The 21,235-nt window shown below is 38.1% G+C and overlaps 1 protein-coding gene across 3 annotated transcripts in view; it reads left to right on the top strand.

Annotated features, from left to right (window-relative positions):
- The first annotated feature begins 3,236 nt into the window (after window positions 1-3,236).
- The window catches only part of LOC120531329 (general transcription factor II-I-like), a 145,939-nt gene continuing 127,940 nt past the window's right edge, over window positions 3,237-21,235 (top strand). The window contains exon 1 of one of the 3 annotated variants that reach the window (XM_039756629.1): window positions 3,237-3,861. In XM_039756629.1, the coding sequence (XP_039612563.1) occupies window positions 3,852-3,861 (10 nt within the window). In that variant the 5' untranslated portion in view covers window positions 3,237-3,851. The remainder of the gene's footprint in view (window positions 3,862-21,235) is intronic. The other 2 variants (XM_039756626.1, XM_039756627.1) reach the window with 2 other exon arrangements.

The following is a 21,235-nucleotide window of genomic DNA, read 5'->3' as shown; positions in this document are numbered from 1 at the left end:
CAAGTACTGTTTGTTATCTACATGTGACATGCAATGTGCCATATTCTTCATATGTCTGGGCTATGGAGTAAGGTAACAAGATGGAAGCCTTTTCTCACAAAGTAAACCACCTGAACCTGGCGAGATTTTGCAAAAAAGACACATTCTGTCCCCCAAAACTATGCAGAAAATATATTAAGGTTGATGAAACTAGGGTTGAACTTTTTGGCCATAATTCCAAAAGTTATGTTTGGCCCAAGAAACGCCATACCCACTGTGTACAACGTAGTATGATGGTGTTATCATAATGCTTTGGGGGTGCTTTTCTTCAGTCGGAATTGGGACTTTAGTCAAAATTTTTAAATAGTCCTAAATACCAGTCAATTCTGGTGCAAAACCTTTCAGGCATCTCCTTGAAAGCTGACAATGAAGAGGAATTTCACCTTTAAGCATGACAGTGACCCAAAACTTACTTTCAGTTCAGCAAAGGAATGGCTTCCCCAAAAGTAGGTCAATGTTCTGGAATGGCCCAGCCTCATCCTAGATCTGAATCCAATTGAAAATCTGTAGGGTGACTTGAAGATGGCTGTGCCCAGAAAATGCCCTTACAATCTGACTGATTTAGAACATTTTTGCAAGGAGTGGGAAAATATTGCCAAGTCAAAATGTGCCACACTGACAGACTCTTAGCCAGTTAGATGGTGTGCTGTAATAAACTCAAAAGGTGCTTAAAAACATACATGCAACCGGATGTTTGTAAGATGCGGAGCCGACCCGGACACATACAGGCGGACATGTTGTTTTTCAACCACCACACGTTTATTTACAACTATTTACAATAATAATAAATGTTCACTCAGACCCAGTTCGTGCACAATACCCCAAAGTCACAATCCTGGCCACAATATGCCTTCTCTTCGGGCCGCCTCCACACTCTCCTCGTGCCTCGTCCTGCTTCCACCCGACTCCAGTGCTGAATGAATGGAGACGAACCCTTATAAACAGTCCCCGGGTGAGCCCCAGGAGGTTCCCGGCATTCCTCCTCTGGCCACGCCCCAGCGTGGCGGAAGTGCCGGCTGTCCTCCCGGCAGCTCTCCGGGTGGCGTCCTAAATCTTCCCCCCAGCACTTCCTGGTGTGGTCGGAAGTGCTGGGGAAACAGGTCCTTAAGGCATTGGAGCGCCTCCTGCCGGTGACCACAGGCCCCTACAGGGTGGAGCTTCCATGCCCTGTACCCGTGGCCCCCAGAGCAACCAGGAAGGCGGCCCCCACATGATCCAGGGTGGGCTCTGACCCTCTGCCAGTCCCTCACGGCGTCCTGGCCGGGTCGTTGCCCCTGGCATCCCTGACAAAGCGTTTTTGATTTTTTTAATTTTCACCATGTAAACCGTTTTGGATTTGTTATCACCTTCTTTGTTTAGGTTGCAATTTCACAATTAGAGTGGAAAATGTTCTGGAATGATTAACGTTGTTTTCATTTTTTTAAATCACAAAATCTTGCTGTTTTAACAGGAGTGTGTAGACTTTTTATATCAACATATAATAATTAAGATCTGTTACTAACCCTTGTTTATTCTGTTTTTCTACTTGGTATCCTGCTGTCCCAGTTGGCACCACTGATCTACTTGTAAGCTGTATTTCTATCCTTGGAGAAGACATGTGAGATACTGGAAGAATTGGACTCGAAGGATAAAAATATTACGTTATATTAGTGAGCCCAGCACAGGCTTGCACTATAGAATGGCTGGGGGAGGCAAATTAGCTGAGGGCTCCAGAAGGGTGGCTGTGTCAGACTTTGCCTTTGTCTTGGTCTGTTAGAACTGACCATGGACCCTACAGAGGTTTATTTTGTCCAGGAATTCTACTGACTGGATTTTTTGTTTTCTTCTCCTACTTTGTCACCTGGCCACAGTTCAACAATAATTTTTAGGAAGAAATATTGCTAAGAACCATTTATGTTAATTAGTATGGAATTACTTTGGTTTACTGTATATTTAAAATAATAATCACAAAAAAGTATATCTTTTATGTCCATACATTATGTAATTTATAAAGTCTGTAGTTGCATTTTAGCTGTGATTTCTTGTAGCCCTCTGAGCCTGCACGCAGTGAATACAAAACAGCAAATATAGCTATCCAAAAACAGTGAACTGAATTTACTGGGCTCACTTAGTCCACTAAATGTCTTTTGTAAAAGCAAAGTCTGTATCGAAAGCAAGACAAACCAGGCGTAGACAGGACACACTCACTAATACAGGTTAAATTTACAATCTGCTATTAATCTAACCTGTACTTCTGAACATGTTTAGAATGACTTGAAAAACCCACCTTTATACAAACATCGCAAACAAGTGGGCCAGCTGTTCCATCCAGCAGAACCAAAAGTAGCCGTCAACAATTCTGCATCTGTTTGCATATTCTAAATATGGTTTACCCAACTCTGGTCCTGGAGATATGCAATCTTTGGGGGTTTCATTCCAACCTGTTTCATGATTAGAAGCCAGGCCTAGCAGGTAATACAACTTGATATTTAATTTTAGGACTTGTTAGTGCTTTCATTCTTCCAACACAAATCTTCACATTGTAGATGTTCCATTTTCTGAAAACTGTATCCATTATATTTTGTAGTCAGGAATGTCTTCTAAACATTGTATAAGCATAGATATTTCATGATCCATCTGCATAGGTTTAAATGGAGGCACGTTACCTGGAGAGCTGGCGGTTTGTTTATTTGCCCCTCATTATTAAATGATGGCTGGTTGAGACCTTAAACCTTAATGAAGCTGTTTACAACTAAAATAGTCAATTATGGGCTCTGATTCGCAACAAACGAGTTAACAAAAATTAAGCCCAAAAAGCATAACAAATAAATGGGTTATGATTAAAAATGTGGTTAAAGTACAAACAGTGCAGTCCACCAGGACCGGAGTTCAGTACCTCTGCATTTAAAACGACGCATTTTCAAAGACAAAAGCAGCATTCTGACAATGAAAACAGCAATTATCCTTTTGGGAATGTGTTTTAAACAAATGTTTTGTTCGCGTTTGCCGAATTACACTAACCAATAAGTATAAAATAATTGTATACACACAGCTGTTAAGCTGAGATTGCATATTAAAGAAGAGATAAAAAGCTAGCTTTGGAGAAATATGTGATATTAACAAAACTACTTGGGAAAATCTGGTATATTTCGCGTTACAATTAATATAATAATAAATGCCTAATAAATTTTAATTGCATAAACAAATATTCGGTGGTTGCACTTTTATCATTTTTTGTTTTTAATTCGGGAATCTAACATGATATATAATGGGACTGTTATTAACAAAGATAACTACATTAAACACAATTTTAATAAAATATACTGCAAAATATCAGTTTTGCTTTTCCCCTGTCGCTGTAGTTGTATCTGTTTAAGCACATTTGTGTTTTCATAATAGTAAAAGCAGTTAAGACTCATGAACATGACCGGGCAATGCATTTTGGAACTTGTATTCTTTAGAAATCGAGGCTACCAATTAAAAACAAAACGGTGAGTCTTCAGAGAACTTCAATACCCATGAACCCTCGCTCCAAGCACCGTGAGAGTGGCTCAGCAGTGCCTCCCTCAATACCGCAAGGGAAAAAAAACATCATTTGTAGGGAGAAGAAAAAGCGCTAAAGAAGCTGCACAATTGAAAGAAAAGATTAGTGCAACGAACCAGTGAGAAGTACACTTGTATGTCCCAGGATTTGTCCCCTAAATGTGATCATTACCCAGCGGCTCAAACGGACTTCGTAATTGGGACAACCTCGTAACCGAGTGCGAATCGACGCTCCAGCGGGAGCCGCTTGACCAGTGCACGCTGGGAGCGGCACGGAGCCTTATGTGCAAATGCACAACGGTAAGGATTGCACAGGTTTTCGAAAGACTTTGGCCATATTCTTTGTCGAATACGTCTCAGTCAGACTGCAGCCGGGTTCTGTTTATCGTATAAAATATTGTTGTGTACCCCTTTGTTCTTTCTGTTTTCAAAGCTCAAAAGAAACTCATGGTGGGTCCGTAATATGACAAAATGACTACGATGTTCTCAGTTCCAATTCCTTTGTCATGGCGGTGTTGATGCTAGTAGGTTAGACGGGTCGTCACGTGGCAGTGACCCAGATTGGCACCTCGGGACGGGGCACACAGCACAAATTTGCACTCTGTGCGTCAGTGGAGGGGGACAGGCACATTGATGTGGGCAATAAGAAGCGGGTATGGATAAATATCAGGACTTCCCAGTAAATCACAAATAGCGCTTAAAAAATCACAAATCGGAACGGCCAGGGAAATTTACTGTGTTTGAGCACTTCATTTGAGGGCTAGTCATTCTAGTGTGAGATTCGTACACGAATGCGATTTAAACAAATTTATTTTATTTTCATAGATCAAAGCCTGGTGTCACATGAAGTTTCACCTGTCCGTACCTTTCATTGTTATTTTGTTATAGAAGCAAAATATTCTTTTTTTTTGCCTAGGAATTTACTCACGATTTCCGAACCGGTCATTGACGGTGTGAAGTTTTTACTGGATTTGCCACTGGTACTCGTTTACTCCGGAATTACTAACACTTGCGTATTTTATTCTTTGTCCTGGTATGAGCCAGTGTAGTTAGGTGTGTTTGTGAGAGACTGGTACCTGCGATAAAATTCCGTCCCAGTTTTGTGTGGAGTAAGTCTGCCCTGTCCATATAAACTGTACACTACAGGTGTGTGTAATATAAATACTGTGTATATGTATGTATATAATACCATATGTAATTTACTATGTGCTTATGACCAAAAAATATATAAATATTACACCCTTATACTGAAGTTCGGGTTAGCACATCATAAGCAATAAAACAGTTGTTTTTATTTCGGCCTTGGAGAGACCACATGGTAGTTTTTCTCATTACTGACATTCCATCAAATATCAGTCCTTAGTGTCAATTGTATTGCTTGTTAAAAAATAATTTTGGTATTTTGCAAGTCATTTCTTCACAAACATGGTATATTGCATTTACCACATGAAATTGTGTTCCAAAATCCAGCATTTTCTATGAATTTAAAATCTATATACAGTATCTTGCTTGAACTGGCATTTCATGTGAAAAGGCCATTTCCCCTCTGGGATTAATACAGTACCAAATACCAATAAAATACAGCCAGGAAACTTAAGAGAATGTCAATTTTTCAGGGCAAGACAGTTGTTAAGTATTGATCTGTGTCTTGCAGTTACATGTACATTTTAAATAGATGAACTATGTCAATTTTTGAACTAAAAAAAAATACCGGTATTATCAAATTTAGCCATTTTAAAAGAAAAAAAAAACTGTGTGCACCACACTTGCAAGTTTCCTCAGTAACCTTTCACTCCCCTGTGGAGCGGTTTCCTCTCAAAAGGTAAAATCACAGTAAACTTTCATGCCATGTGGTTGATTTTGTTTTGATTTACTTCTGTATTTATGTGAGAACTCATACAACTGAATGGAATATATATCCTTACCTTGAGAAACATAGTACCAGGGATAGGCGATAAAGACTATTTCCAGACCTGTTGTCGTCACAAACATGCCTTGGAAACACTAAAACTTTCTTTTATCGAAACTGAAAGAGGACGTAATCTGTACATTTTAGACTTTTATTTTTTGTGTCAGTGGACGGGGACAGGCACACTGATGTGGGCAATAAGAAGCGGGTGTGGATAAATATCAGGACTTCCCACTAAATCACAAAATTTATAGAAAAAACTAGGCCTTGGTACACAATTTCTCATGGTAAATGTTGTGGGGCCAACACAGACAGGCGGACATGTTGTTCTTCACCACCACACGTTTTATTATATACAATATTTACAGTAATATGGTCACTCAGACCCAGTTCAATTAGTGCACAAACCCCAACACACAGTCCTGGCCACAAAATGCCTCTCTTCGGGCCGTCTCCACTCTCTCTTCTGCCTCGTCCTGCTTCCACCCGACTCCAGCCCTGAATGAAGAGAGACAGCCCCCTTTTATTCTCTCCCAGATGAGCTCCAGGTGGTTCCCAGAAATCCCCTGTTGGCTACGCCCCAGCGTGGCGGAAGTGCCGGCTGTTCTCCCGGCAGCTCTCCGGGTGTCCTTCCAAATCTTCCCCCAGCACTTCCTGGTGTGGCGGAAGTGCTGAGGCAACAGGTCCCGAAGGCATTGGGGCGCCTCCTGGCGGTGACCATGGGCCCCTGCAGGGTGGGGCTTCCATGCCCTCAACCCGTGGCCCCCAAAGCAACCAGGAAGGCGGCCCCCACGTGATCCAGGGTGGGCGCAGACCCACATCCAGTCCCTCACGGTGTCCTAGCCAGGTTGTTGCCCCAGGCATCCCTGACAATGTATATGTACCATGTTTGTGAAGAAATAAGTTTAGCTTGAAAAAGACCAGACTTATTCTTTAAGGCTTTTGGTACTGTGTTTTAGAAGGTTGTGTTAATTTGGGTTTTGCTGCCTAACAAATATAATGGTTTTTTTTCCATCTTAGCTTTCTTTGTCGTGGTTTTTGTTTTTTCATTTTAATATATTAGTATAATGATTTATAAGTTCACTTGAGTGGGCTCACTGTGGCTGCAGGTTTTTTTTAATCCGTGAACCATTCTACCTCCATTTGATGTCATTGTTTAATTAACTGGGGTTTTTTTCTGGTCTTATGTTGCATTTGCAAAGGAGCAGTGGTATAGAATATACATTAATAAGAAATTTACAAATATTTGTACTTTTAACATAGTTTTAAATTCTTAACTCTCTTGCAATTTTAATAATATGCTATTTTCTGTGGTATTTACTTTTTATTTGTATTATAATAATGATAATTAAATGTGTGTGTAGTAAATATCAGAATAAATGGCAGTGAATGTGTAAAGGCTCAGCTATGTCAGTGTCAGACCCACTAGCTTGGTCATTACAAAGTAGCAGCCTAAATAACTAGGACACATGGAGTAATTGAGTAAATGCAATAATGATGAAAATTCTAATAACTGGGATAAAATGCACTGGTTTAAAATACATATATCTGTGTTGCAAACATGGATAGCTGCTACATTCCAATAAACTGTATCAAGCCCAGTTTTTTAAACTTCCAATGTCAGGCTGGTCATTATTTTGTACCATTTACCTAGGTCTTCATTTCACTCAGTGTTAATTGTTGTTATAGGATACAATTAAGAGAACGAACTCTACAAATAAAGGCAAATTAATAAGAAAACCATATAAGAGAGTTGAGAACTTAAAACTTAGGAAAAAAATGTGAAACTTTCTAAATTTCTTTTGAATGTTTATCTCACATTGCTCATCTTTTCCCAGTTCTGTCTTTGTAGACCCAGTGGCTGCAGATTTTTAGCCTAACTAATTTCATAAATCAGTGGATCTCTCTTTTGTCTAACTGATCTCATTATTCTTCTTTTTTTTCTAATATTTTTTCATTGAAAAACGTGCTTGTATAATATTTACATGCCAAAGAAACTGAGAAATGTGTATGTTTATAAATTTGAATGGTTAATTTGCTATATTTCAAATTCAGCTTCTTCTGTGCATTTCCCCTTGGGATTAATAAGTATCTATCTATCTATCTATCTATCTATCTATCTATCTATCTATCTATCTATCGGAAAATTTCATAAAGAGCAAAAATAAAAAAAATGTCAGTGAACTGGCTGCTTCCCTTTAGCATTCATTGTTTTTTTCACTTGTGTCTTCACTGCCTATTGCTAATCATCAGATACATTTTAAGAGAGGAAACTGTACAGAAAAGGGTGAAATTAACCTCATCATTATGTTTACTTCAGGAAAAATAAGTCAAAAAGAGTTTTGTGTGTTTTTTTCCCCCAAACAAGAAAAAAATGTTATGTGTAGCAGACACATGGAAATACCAAAACATCAAAATAAATACAGTAGAAAGAGTATGTCCACTGCTGTACTGACAGAGATTTAGTACACGTCCTTTGTGATGTGATTTGATACAATCACTAACACATAGCCTGATGTTGCAGTGGGAGCGGTAGAATCTTGTTTTTTTATTTAATAAGTGCCTGACCTGCACAATCAACATACCCCTTGAGTTATTGCAGGCTACCACAACACAAGGCTTAGTAACTTTCACATTCCTTGTGACATGAACATTGACAGTTACTGCATTGTGAACATTGCCTAGAGGGCTAATATTTTGCTTGTCCTTGCACTTGATCACAAGTATTTTCTCGTTTTGTCACGTAGCTACTGTCATGCCACAGTGAAGCTTAACATGGCCAAATTAACTTGGTATATCATGGCAATTTGGTTTTACAAAGCATCAGTTTGTGCGTTTTACGTGTGATAACCAATTCACACTGTCATCACTATTGCTCGATTCAAGTAGTGGTTCAGCTTCATTTCATTCTATAACTGCCTTAATGGCTTTTCATTTGCCATTGTGTTTTTTTTAGGAGTGCCCCCCCCTTGAGTATTGATGAGTTTCCATAAAGTAGCAGAACAAAGAAATATTCATGATTTTTTTACAGAATGGTGTTCGCTCATCCACTAGATAACAGCAGCATGCTGTTCCAAGAGTTATTAGGCTTAGCACATTAAAGCATTATCATTGTGTATCACCCTGAGGGTGACTTGGCTTAACTGTAATTTCATAAAGTTCCAAGTCTGAGCCACACTCAAGGTTAATGGCAAGGAGGTTAAAAAAAAAATAACCCTTTTGCAAGAATATTTTACAAATATTCATAGAAAACGTAGCTTAAACAGTGAGATAAACAAAAAGGTATGAATGATGCACTGATTGTAAAATTGGGTTGAATAAAATTCTTCAGTCATTGGAGTCGCCAGGACTGAGCTTGAAAACCATTGATCTAGCACATGTTCTTACTAAAACAAGTGTACAGGTTATTCATTACTGCAAGATTGGGGTGATTTAGTACACAAAGTTATTATTTGTTAACAAACTGGTAATTGTTGGACTTTTTCAGACTTTAGAAAATTGTAGAATTGGTGGTGTTCCTCTGAATATATTATGAAAAATTCTGACCATTTCAGAAACAAAATCAACTTTACTAATAAACTAAAATGACATTACCATAATTTGGGTAGTACTGCTACATCACTGATGTGGCCTCCTGGGTTTGCAGTGAAAGGCAGTTTCCTACCTTATATTGAGTAGGCTTGAAAATGTTAATTGACATTAATAAATGTTCAATGTGCATGTCTAATAAAATTCCACTTAGATATATGTGAAATATTAAAACAAATAATATTACTTTGTATTTCTAAAGAAATTGTAATCGATGTTATAATGTATATTATGCATATGTGTATACAGTAAACACATGTAAAAAATTTAGGCAAATTGCATATTTTGTTGACATTTGAAGTAAGAAAATAATAAATACAATGCTGAAGGTGAACAAACTATCATTGCCATGATAATGTCATTGTTTTAAAGTACAGCTGTGATTTATTTGCTGAACCAAAAAAATGTAAAATAATTAAAGGAGACATTTGCAGTCATTTGGGCAGCCTTTCAGTTGTAAAGTCTCCGAGCTTGTTACTGTTCGTTTGGACCAGAATTGTCAGCTGATGAATCAACAAAAAAAGTTGAAAACACTGAAAAACAATTGACGTCTAAGCAACTGACTGTGGATTCCATCTAGCAACATCAACAAATCATTGAGAAGAATGGCAGACAGTTATTAAAGTGAAGCTGAAAAAAGGATGGCTTCTACAACAAGAGAGGTCCAATGCACATTTTGGAATCTCTTAAAGAAACACAAGTCAAAGGCCTTGGAAGGGCCCTCATAGTCCCCAGTATTAAAAATCTGTGGGTAGATCTTAAACATGTTGGGCATGCAAGGCAGCACAAGAATATCTTACACTTGGAATCTATCTACAAGAAAGAATAGAGGGAAAAATTAAAAGTTGTATAGATGGCTACAACAAATGTTAGCAAGCTTTAATTTTTGCCATAGGGGGTCTGAGTACTAACTCAGTAAGGTGTTACTTTTCGCAAATGCAAGTTTTCTGTTTTTGCATTTATTCATTCTCCAGGTAAATAATTGTTCATAACAATTCCAGTGTTTTAGTTTGTTTACTGTTAAAGTTGTATTTACTATTTTTACTTTCAAATGTCAAGAAGATACATACAAACCGGATTCCAAAAAAGTTGGGACACTAAACAAATTGTGAATAAAAACTGAATGCAATGATGTGGAGATGGCAAATGTCAATATTTTATTTGTAATAGAACGTAGATGACAGATCAAACGTTTAATCCGAGTAATTGTATCATTTTAAAGGAAAAATATGTTCAAAATTTCACGGCGTCAACAAATCCCAAAAAAGTTGGGACAAGTAGCAATAAGAGGCTGGAAAAAGTAAATTTGAGCATAACGAAGAGCTGGAAGACCAATAAACACTAATTAGGTTAATTGGCAACATGATTGGGTATAAAAAGAGCTTCTCAGAGTGGCAGTGTCTCTCAGAAGCCAAGATGGGTAGTGGATCACCAATTCCCACAATGTTGCGCAGAAAGATAGTGGAGCAATATCAGAAAGGTGTTACCCAGCAAAAATTGCAAAGACTTTGCATCTATCATCATCAACTGTGCATAACATCATCCGAAGATTCAGAGAATCTGGAACAATCTCTGTGCGTAAGGGTCAAGGCCGTAAAACCATACTGGATGCCCGTGATCTCCGGGCCCTTAAACGACACTGCACCACAAACAGGAATGCTACTGTAAAGGAAATCACAGAATGGGCTCAGGAATACTTCCAGAAACCATTGTCAGTGAACACAATCCACCGTGCCATCCGCCGTTGCCAGCTGAAACTCTACAGTGCAAAGAAGAAGCCATTTCTAAGCAAGATCCACAAGCTCAGGCGTTGTCACTGGGCCAGGGATCATTTAAAATGGAGTGTGGCAAAATGGAAGACTGTTCTGTGGTCAGACGAGTCACGATTCAAGTTCTTTTGGAAATCTGGGACGCAATGTCATCCGGACCAAAGAGGACAAGGACAACCCAAGTTGTTATCAACGCTCAGTTTAGAAGCCTGCATCTCTAATGGTATGAGGTTGCATGAGTGCGTGTGGCATGGGCAGCTTGCATGTCTGGAAAGGCACCATCAATGCAGAAAAATATATTCAGGTTCTAGAACAACATATGCTCCCATCCAGACGTCATCTCTTTCAGGGAAGACCCTGCATTTTTCAACAAGATAATGCCAGACCACATTCTGCATCAATCACAACATCATGGCTGCGTAGGAGAAGGATCCGGGTACTGAAATGGCCAGTCTGCAGTCCAGATCTTTCACCTATAGAGAACATTTGGCGCATCATAAAGAGGAAGGTGCGACAAAGAAGGCCCAAGACGATTGAAGAGTTAGTGGCCTGTATTAGACAAGAATGGGAGAGCATTCCTATTTCTAAACTTGAGAAACTGGTCTCCTCGGTCCCCAGACGTCTGTTGAGTGTTGTAAGAAGAAGGGGAGATGCCACACAGTGGTGAAAATGGCCTTGTCCCAACTTTTTTGGGATTTGTTGACACCATGAAATTCTGAATCAACATATTTTTCCCTTAAAATGATACATTTTCTCAGTTTAAACTTTTGTTCCGTGATTTATGTTCTATTCTGAATAAAATATTAGAAGTTAGCACCTCCACATCATTGCATTCAGTTTTTATTCATGATTTGTATAGTGTCCCAACTTTTTTGGAATCCGGTTTGTATTTTGGGTAGAAGTGTCCAAACTTTTGCATTGAACTGTGTATGTGAATATTTGTAGTTATAAATGCGCGCGCACACACTGCTTGTTCACAGAAGACCTATTCAATATAGACCATTCACCAATCTAAAACTTGTTAGAACCCACCCTCTTAACATTGATGAGTGAAAGCAACAGTTTTCATTTTTAGGTTTATTTAATTCTGTGTGCAGTGTCACTTAAATAAATAAATGAAGTAATAAATGCATTAAGAAATTGACGGCACAAAATTAATTTTATTACACATGTAATTATTTGTACTAACTTTTTGTTGTTATTTATTTATTTATTGCCACATTTCACAGTACCTTTTAGTTACTTCGGTATTTATTCATTTATTTATTTATTTAACTTTGCCTGGAATATTCCGCCATAATAATAATAATTCATTACATTTATATAGCGCTTTTCTCAGTACTCAAAGCACCATACTTTATTGGTTGCAGAAATCTTCTTCACACTTACAATTGTGTAAACTCTCAGGTTAAATTTCACAGGATTTTACCAGGATTAACTCATTTACATATGCTATGGTGACCTTATAGTTTCTTTGGTCAGTACTGTTCGTATATGAAAGTTTTGATTCTTGCCAGACCTCCAGATCAGTTTTCTTTCTTTCCTTTTTTCATGTGTGTGTATGCCAAAGAAGTTACTCTGGTGAGCAGAGTTGGCTGAGTACAAAACTTCAACAACTCAAAGAGCGCGCAGAGAGCAAGACTGGCCATCAAAGTAGCACTCAGCATAATTTTTTTTTTGAGTTGAAAGTGAATACAGTGTTACTGTAAGAATTTTTTTTCCTTCTCAAAATTCAAATAAAAGATAAGCTTTATTTTCAAAGACCCCCCTTGGACCCACAACAGACATAGCTCTCTGTGTGTGTTTTCTTTTTCCTTTTTTTCCTTTGCTACAAGATCATTCTCCCCCTCTCAATGGTTTTGTATTGATAGTAGTAATGCTTTTCTGTACAAATCATTTTCAGTTAACTGTGGATTTTTTCACTTGAGCAGTTCAAAGTTCTTTGCAGCTTTTCAAGTATTTGTTCATAGAGTGCCTATTTTTCCTACATTGTTTCTCTGAAAATAAAGTAGCCTTTCATATTTTGTAGTGCTTTTGTACACTTTTAAATATAATAATTGAAGTTGTTGCATGAAAATGTGGTCAAAATTAATTATAAATATTTCTTTATCCATCCTTCTTCCAAACCTGCTTTATCCTGAGCAGTGCTATGGGGAATTATAAATGTAATACATAATAAAATTGACTGCGTAAATATTCAAGTCAGTATTCAGTAGATTCATCTTTGGCGGCCATGATAGCTTTGAGTGTGTGCACATAGGTCCCTGCTTATCAGCTTTACACACTTACACACTACAATTTCTCCCCATTCTTTGCTTAACTGCTTAAGCTCTGTCAGTGTGCATGAGGACAACGAGTGAACAAATGTTTAAGTCCAGCCTCAAATTTTCAAGTGGACTGAGATCTGGAGTCTGACAGACACATAAATGATATTAACATTGTTGCTTTTAAGCCATTTTTGTATAGTTTTGGTTTTATGTTGGGAGTTGGGTGTGAGCTTTTTGCAGACTGCATCAGCGTTTCCTTTAGGATTTCCTTGTATTTTTCTGCATTCTTTCATTTTACCCCCTACCCTCACCAGCCGGTCAGGGCCTGCTCTAGAGAAGCACCTCTACTGCATGATGTTGCCACCACTGTATTTTAGTGGGTATGATATGTTTTTAATAATGTGCAGTATAACTTGGTGTTTTGTATGATGACCGAAGAGCTCAATTTTAGTCTTATAAGACAATAGAACCTTCTTCACACTGTCCTCAGAGTTTTCCAAGATGATGTTATGTGTGTTGTTTTCGCAGCCACTCTTCCATAACGCTGCAACTGGTGAAGCACTAGGGCATCACATGTTGTATGCACAGTCCTTCCAGTATCAGCTACTATAGCTTGCTGCGGTTTTAAAGTTATCATAGGTCTCTTGGTGGCCTCCCTCACTAGTTACCATCTTGCTTGATCATTCAGTTTTTGTGGACGGCCTGCTAGGCAGATTTACAGATGTGCTATACTCTCCATTCATTAATGATTGATTTTTTTAAATTAATTTTATTGCAATCATTCCATACAAATCAATCAATTTTTACAAAAAGTAAAATTGAGTTAAGAACAAATCGACCCCCACCCCTGAGAGAGAGAGCGAGAGAGCAAGGCAAACGGTGTAAAATTTAAGGCTTGTAAACATACCTAAAATAATAAGTTTGATAAGCCAATAGAGATGAATGCAGAAGACAAAGAAATGCGTAAATAGCTGCTTTCTCTGTTCTGATTAGATCCTGCCATATTTTGAAAAAAGTCTGTACAGATCCTATAACTGAGTATTGATTTTTTTTTCCCAATTTCAAATAGTATAACACATCGGTTTCCCACTGACTTAAATAAGGAGAGTTTGGGTTCTTCCAGTGTATCAGAGTAAGTCTGCGTGCCAAAAATGTAGTGAATGCAATCACAATTTGTTTGTCTTTCTCCACTTTAAACCCATCTGGGAGAACACCAAACACAACTGTTAACGGGTTAGGAGGGATTGTGAGACCAAGGCTGTCTGAAAGGTAATTAAAAATCTTGGTCCAGAATGATGTTAATTTGGTGCAAGCACAGAACATTTGACCCAGTGAGGCGGGGACTTGATTGCAGCGTTCGCAGGTTGGATCATGCCCTGGAAACATTTTCAAGAGTTTCAGACGAGACAAATGTGCTCGATATATAATTTTGAGTTGTATAATATTATGGTTTGCGCATATGGAGCTTGAGTGAATTCTCTGCATTGCTACTTTCCACTCCTTTTCCGATATATTAATTGAGAGATCTTTTTCCCAGTGTCCTCTTGGATCTTTGAAAGGCAGGGTGAGTAAAATGATTTTATACATTGCAGAGATGGTGTCTGAGTCCTTGAGATTGAGCAATATTTATTCCAGCATGGATGAGGGTGCAAGATGAGGAAAATCGGGAAGATTCTGTTTAAGTTTTGAAAATAGTGAAAGAAATGTGTAGCTGGAATGTTAAATTTGGAATGTAATTGTTCATAGGATGCAAAGACGTTGTCTATATAAAGATCTCTAAGCAAGTTAATCCCATATTTTTTCCAGATATTAAAAACTGAATATGTTCGCGAGGGTTGAAAGAGGTGGTTCTCCTGCAGAGGTGCCACAGACAAAAGCCTCTCTGTCTTAAAATGCTTTCTACATTGGTTCCATATTCTAAGTGAGTGAAGCACAATTGGGTTATCAGTATATTGCCGATAACTTGCGTTTATTGGGGCACAGAGCAGGGAATATAAAGAAGTACTGCAGGATTTTACTTCTATTGCGGACTAAGCCTGTGTATGCTCTTCTATTTGTGTCCAGGTTTTTATAGCTTGTATGTTTGCTGCCCAGTAATAAAACTGGAAGTTAGGTAGAGCCATGCCGCCTTTTGTCTTTGTAGGGTCGCTCTTTGGATGCGTGGATGTTTTTGAGTTCCAAATAAATTAGGTTATTGTTGAATCTAATTGCTTAAAAAATGAGCTTAGGAAGAATATTCATCTTGACAGTGTTGATTCTTTCAGCTAGAGTGAGAAATTCTGTGAGTGCTGTTAAGACTGCAGGCACATAATTTTGAGGGTCTAATGTATACATTAATGATTGATTTAACTGCACTCTAAAGGATATGCAGTGACTGGAAATTTTCTTGTATCCATCCTCTCACTTGAGCTTTTTCATCAATTTTTAACAGAGTTGCTTAGAATGTTCTCTTGTCTTCATTTCCAACTCTCCACAAGTTTGACCTTCCAAATAACGTCCATTTATGGTGCAATCAATTGAAACCCCTTGACTACAGACAGGTGGTCTACCCTGAACTAATTATATAACTTCTAAAGCCAATTGGCTAAACCAATAATGATTTAAGTGTCATACCAAAGGAGATGAATACTTGCATGATCAGTTATTTTGTGTTTTGAGTTTCTAATTAATTTAGATCACTTTGACATTAAAGAGTCTTCCTGTTGATCAGTGTCAAAAAACCCAAATTGCATCCATTGTGATTCAGTAACAATCTAATTGAAACAATTCCAAGGGAGTTGCTACTTTATATAGGCACTGTATGTAAATAATAATTTGTGATATGCAGAGTAATATTGTGTGCTTTTAAAATCTTGCCTGATGTGCCAAAGGAGAGCATGTGTTCATGAAATTTCAGCATTTTAAGTTTAAGTTGATGTATATATGGAAAGTCCAACATCACTCATCAGTAATACTGACAGAACAAATAATTTGTAATAGATCTACATTTTACTGCTCTTCAAATCATTATCTCTGCTACTTTGGGTCTGGAACCCAGCCTGAGTAGTGTCTATCTGAACAGTGCACTTTCTTCCTGTATTGTTTTTTTTTTTTGTGAGGTGCAGGGGAAAGTGCAGAAAACACCTGCAGAATCTGGCCAGTTTAAGTAAATAATTGTCATTGTAGTGACATATAGTTGGAAAGTAATGGCAGTTCTTTAGTGGAAAGAGATTAAGCCGCATAAAGAATATTTGGATATAACACTCATACTGTAAAGCGTTCACGCCAGTAGAGAATGAGTTCATAGAACGTTAAAAAGGAAGAAACAGTTTATTTTGAGTACAGGTAGGCAGTTGACTTGAAATCAGTAAATATAAGGGCTGCAGAGTATGTAGACAGGCTGTAGTAAGAGAACACTTATCGGGAGCAAGCAGAGGTAGAAACAGACAAGTGAATAAGTAAATAACCAGTGGTTAAAAAAGGAGTTAAGGATAGGATTGAGCGACACATAGCAAGAACAGGAGTTTTACTGAACAGTCACTATGGGTTCCGGTGAAGGAGATTGCAGCACAACTCCATGTTAAAAGACATCACCAATAGTATAACAGTAATAGTATTCTGTAATGTTACAAAGGTGATTTGAAGTTCATTTGTTCAAAGCTAAAAATCTGTTCTCTGCTTTAGCATGAAAGCCTAAAATTAGTATAGTTTAAGTATACAGTGGGTATTAAGAAATGTCTTGTTCAAAAACTTACTAAATACTTATAAAGGCCATCACAAAACAGTATCACAAACAGAACTTTGCACGATACCTTGGAAAGCTTGGCATGCCCTGCTGTTTCGTTGAAGGACATGCGTGTGGTAGATTCACTGGCAGGATGACGCCCAACCTGTTGCTTCATCCAAATGGTGCCATCTTTCGCCTTTACGCCTGGTGTAGCAGCGTTGTTCTTATTTGTGAGTGGACGTTTCTTGAGGGAAGAGCTTCTGCTCTCTTTCTCTGATGTAGAACCCTCATCCTCATCTGAGTTCACCTCTGTTATAGCACGTCTTTATTTGAAAACAGCAGTGTCAGATCGGGCAGAGTGTGAACTTGACTAAGAGAATAAAACTGAATTAAAAAAAAAAAGCACTATCCTATACAAGTACCATAAATTTACACTGGTGGTTACAGACACAAATGAAATGTAAGTTTTTAATACTATAATAGTAACAATAAGAGCAGCCCACTACTCAAAACGGTAATTCTTGGAAGTGTCCAGAATCGAACCGGCAACCTCTTGATTATGAGTCAACAGCTCTTATTGCTACACTACCCAAGCGGTCATGTCAGTGTTGTACAATAACCCGATTTCTTTTTCCTTAGTTATATTCTTGAATAAAAGCACACTTGTTTTGTGATACTTGTATCTTTTGTGAAAGTGTATTTTTCATATTTGGACCTCAGTCTTCACACATTATACACTTCATGTTAAAAGTTTGTTGTTAGTACTATAACATGAAAAAAGATTCTGTTTTATGTATGTGTTCAAGATTTCTTGCCTCACATTTACTGTCATCCTACATTTACATAGATCATTGTAGACACGGAACACACATGAAATGCATGTGTTCCAAATATTGATATATTATTTACCTTTACAACTCCAGGCACCTCGCACCCAGATAAACAGACTTGAGCTAGGAGAACTTTTTGTCCTAGTTGAGCTGCTTCGGTGGGGGATGGGATAGCAGGCTGTTTGCTGCTTGTGCTGATTGACACATTTGCAAAAAAAAAAAAAAACAGACATTAATTGAGAGGCATGAAGGAATTTAAAGTGGTCTGGGATTACGAGTTTTTTGTAGGCTTCAGGGATTCTAGTGTTTAAAACTTTGTGAGCGCTGATGAAATTGTCTGGAGCAGCACACTTGCTGATGGATATTGTTATCTCCATTGTGGCATTTTCACCAGATCGCAGGTAAGAGAAAGGTGTGCTTCATTGCTTCATAAGATACCTCGGCTTGCTTCTACCTTTTGGAGTCTGTAGTTGCCATTGTTCAACATGAGGACAAGAGCTGGGTTAATGAAAGTCAAAGAAGCCATTATGAGACTGCAAAATAACAATAAAACAATTGGAGACATCTGTAAATCCATATGATTTCCCAAATCAACTGTCTGGAATATCATTAAGAAGAAAGAACGTACTGATGAGCTCCGTAATCACAAGGGGACTGGTAGGCCAAGGAAGACCTCCACTGCTGATGACAGAAGAATCCTCACTATGGTAAAGAAAATGCCCCAAGTGCCTTTTCAGCAGATGAGAAATAGTTTTCAGGAGGCAAATGTATATAGGTGAGAGATGGCTATACACACAAGACTTCATGAACCGAAATACAGAGGCCACACAACAAGATTCTGACCACTACTTAACCACAAAAGCAATTTGGCCAGTTTACAATTTGTGAAAAAAGTGCCAAAGAGAGCCTGCAAAATTACTGGAAAAGGTCTTGTAAACAGACGAGGCAAAGATGAACCTGTATCAGAGTGACAGAGTGAAGTGTCGAGTTAAAAAGGAACTACCCAAGATCAAAGCATACCACCTCATCTGTTAATCAAAATTTGTAATGCCCACTTCAGTTTGTTAGTGATACTTCCTCAAAGACATTTAAAGCTGCTCACTTTTTTAAAAGTGTGGTCAGCCTCCTGCTTCCTAGCGTCTAAGACTAGCTTCTTGGTTTTGCTGAAATTATGGGTCAGGTAATTTTCAATTGCACCACTGAGTCAGCAGGATGTCCTATTCTTTGTAAGCCGCTTCATTATTATTAGTGATCAGGCTTCTGATGGTGGTGTCATCAGCAGATTTAATGACATTGGTGGAGCAATGTGTGGTCACATAGTCATAAGTGAACAGGGTGGGGGGAGGAGGGCAACATACTACTCTGTTGAGTATGAATGTTGAGGGTCATCGTAGAGGAGGTTATGCTGACAATCCACACATGCTGAAATCTGTTTGGTTGGAAAGTCAAAACTAAAACTGCAGTTGGTAGTGCTAGGTCCTAAATCAAGTTTTTTTTTTTTTTTTTGTCAGTTTTGCTGGTAAAACTGTTAAATTCTAACTTTAGTCTATAAACAGGACTCTGGCATAGCAGTTTGTATTATTCAGATTTACCAGAATGGTGTAAAGCGCCAGGGATATTGTATGTTCAGTGGAGTGGTTGTAAACATGCAGTATGCAAACTGGAGGTTATCAAGACTCTGGAGTAATGTTTTTAATGTGTTCCAGCATCAGTTTTCGTAAAACACTGAATTCCACTGCTCAATAGTCTTTCAGACTGTCCACTCTTCATTTTCTTAGGCACAAGGATAATTTGTCTTTTTTGAAACAAGTCCTAAATCAGCAGTGTAAAGTAACAAAAGTACAATTATTTTGTTAGTTTGTACTTAAGTTCATTATTCACATACCTGTGCTTTAAGTAGATTTAGCAGTGTATACTTTTGACTTTTACTCCACTACGTTTTACAGCAAATATCGACTTTGCATTCCACTACATTTTTACAAGGAAATGCATTACATTTTACAGTAATATGAACAATTTGTTCTTTTCAGTGTCTCATGGGAATTGATTCACGAGCACTAACAAAATGATTCCGTGGCGTACCTCAGGTATGTTTATAAAAACGCATGCATGATACCAATGGCCTCTTTCATTTAGAGCAGTGTTTCTTAATGAAGGGTAAGTAATTTGAAGTAATTGTGTTGGAAATCTTGTTGAAGCTTTGAAGCATTTGACACTTGCCTCTCTAATGACATCTCCCGCCCATTTGCATTAATGTAACAAAAACTCATGATCAAATTCAATGAGGTCTATTGAACTTTCATTTTTTTACTGCTACAGATCAACAACAAAGAGAAAGGATAGACAGTGGCTTCCAGTGTCTGGCGTCTTTTAAAAAAAAAATATATATATATATGTATATGTATATATATATATGTATATGTGTGTGTATATATATATATATATATATATATATATATATATATATATATATATGTGTATGTGTGTATATGTGTATATATATATATATATGTGTGTGTGTGTGTGTGTGTATCTATACTAATAAAAGGCAAAGCCCTCACTCACTCCCTCACTGACTCACTGACTCATCACTAATTCTCCAACTTCCCGTGTAGGTAGAAGGCTGAAATTTGGCAGGTTCATTCCTTACAGCTTCCTTGCAAAAGTTGGGCAGGTTTTATATCGAAATTCTACACGTAATGGTCATAACTGGAAGCAGTTTTTCTCCATTTACTGTAATGGAGATGAGCTTGAACGCCGTGGGGGCGGAGTTTCGTGTGACATCATCACGCCTCCCACGTAATCACGCAGTACATAGAAAACCAGGAAGACCTCCAAAAGCACTGAAGAAAACATGCATTATATAAGCGAGCGAAAGTGACATATACAACCATATTCATGAGTTCTGCTACTTCGGAAACAAAGCACGATGTAAACCTACACTTTAAATGAAGTTCATAGACAGGCTGCCGCTGGCGCTTGTAATTTAGTGCCTGCCCATATAAGGTCGTCCGTCAGCGCAATCCAATAGCAAACTGCCACGGGTAAATATTCACGGGTGAAGGACTGTGCTTATGGAGAGGAAGATGAGATGGTCAGGGTGGTGTTTGACACAAACTCAGCGAAACTGCGAGAGAAAGTTTTAAGTGCCAGGACTAAGGTAACATTAAATACAGCCATGGACATAGCACGAGATGGCACCAGCACAGCTGGGAACCTTCGATGCATGTACACCGCGTGGCTCACGTGAACTGACGAGTGCACAGATAAAAGCAACAGTTCCAAAGAGCTGAACAAAAACCGAATTACACAATTGAAAAGGCAGCAAAAAATATGAAGCGTCTGATAAGCATATTCATAAATGCAGCTACTGTGGAAACAAAGCACACGGTGGAAAAAGTCAATGTCCCGCTAAAGGAAGACAGTGTAAAAAAAAAAAACCCGTGCATGCAGTGTGTCAGGTCTCAGATAAAGAAGAAGACGAGCTGTTTATTGATGCAGTAAGAAACGAATCGATGAATGAAACCTGTCATCTTTACAACGATTGACAAACACGGAATGTAACTTGAACACAACACATCCTACAAATACGAACCTGATTGAAA

This window comes from Polypterus senegalus, chromosome 6 (assembly GCF_016835505.1).
Source record: "Polypterus senegalus isolate Bchr_013 chromosome 6, ASM1683550v1, whole genome shotgun sequence".
NCBI classification, from domain to species: Eukaryota; Metazoa; Chordata; class Cladistia; order Polypteriformes; family Polypteridae; genus Polypterus; species Polypterus senegalus.
Note: the sequence above shows the minus strand (reverse complement) of the source record. Positions and strands in the feature narration are given on the sequence as shown.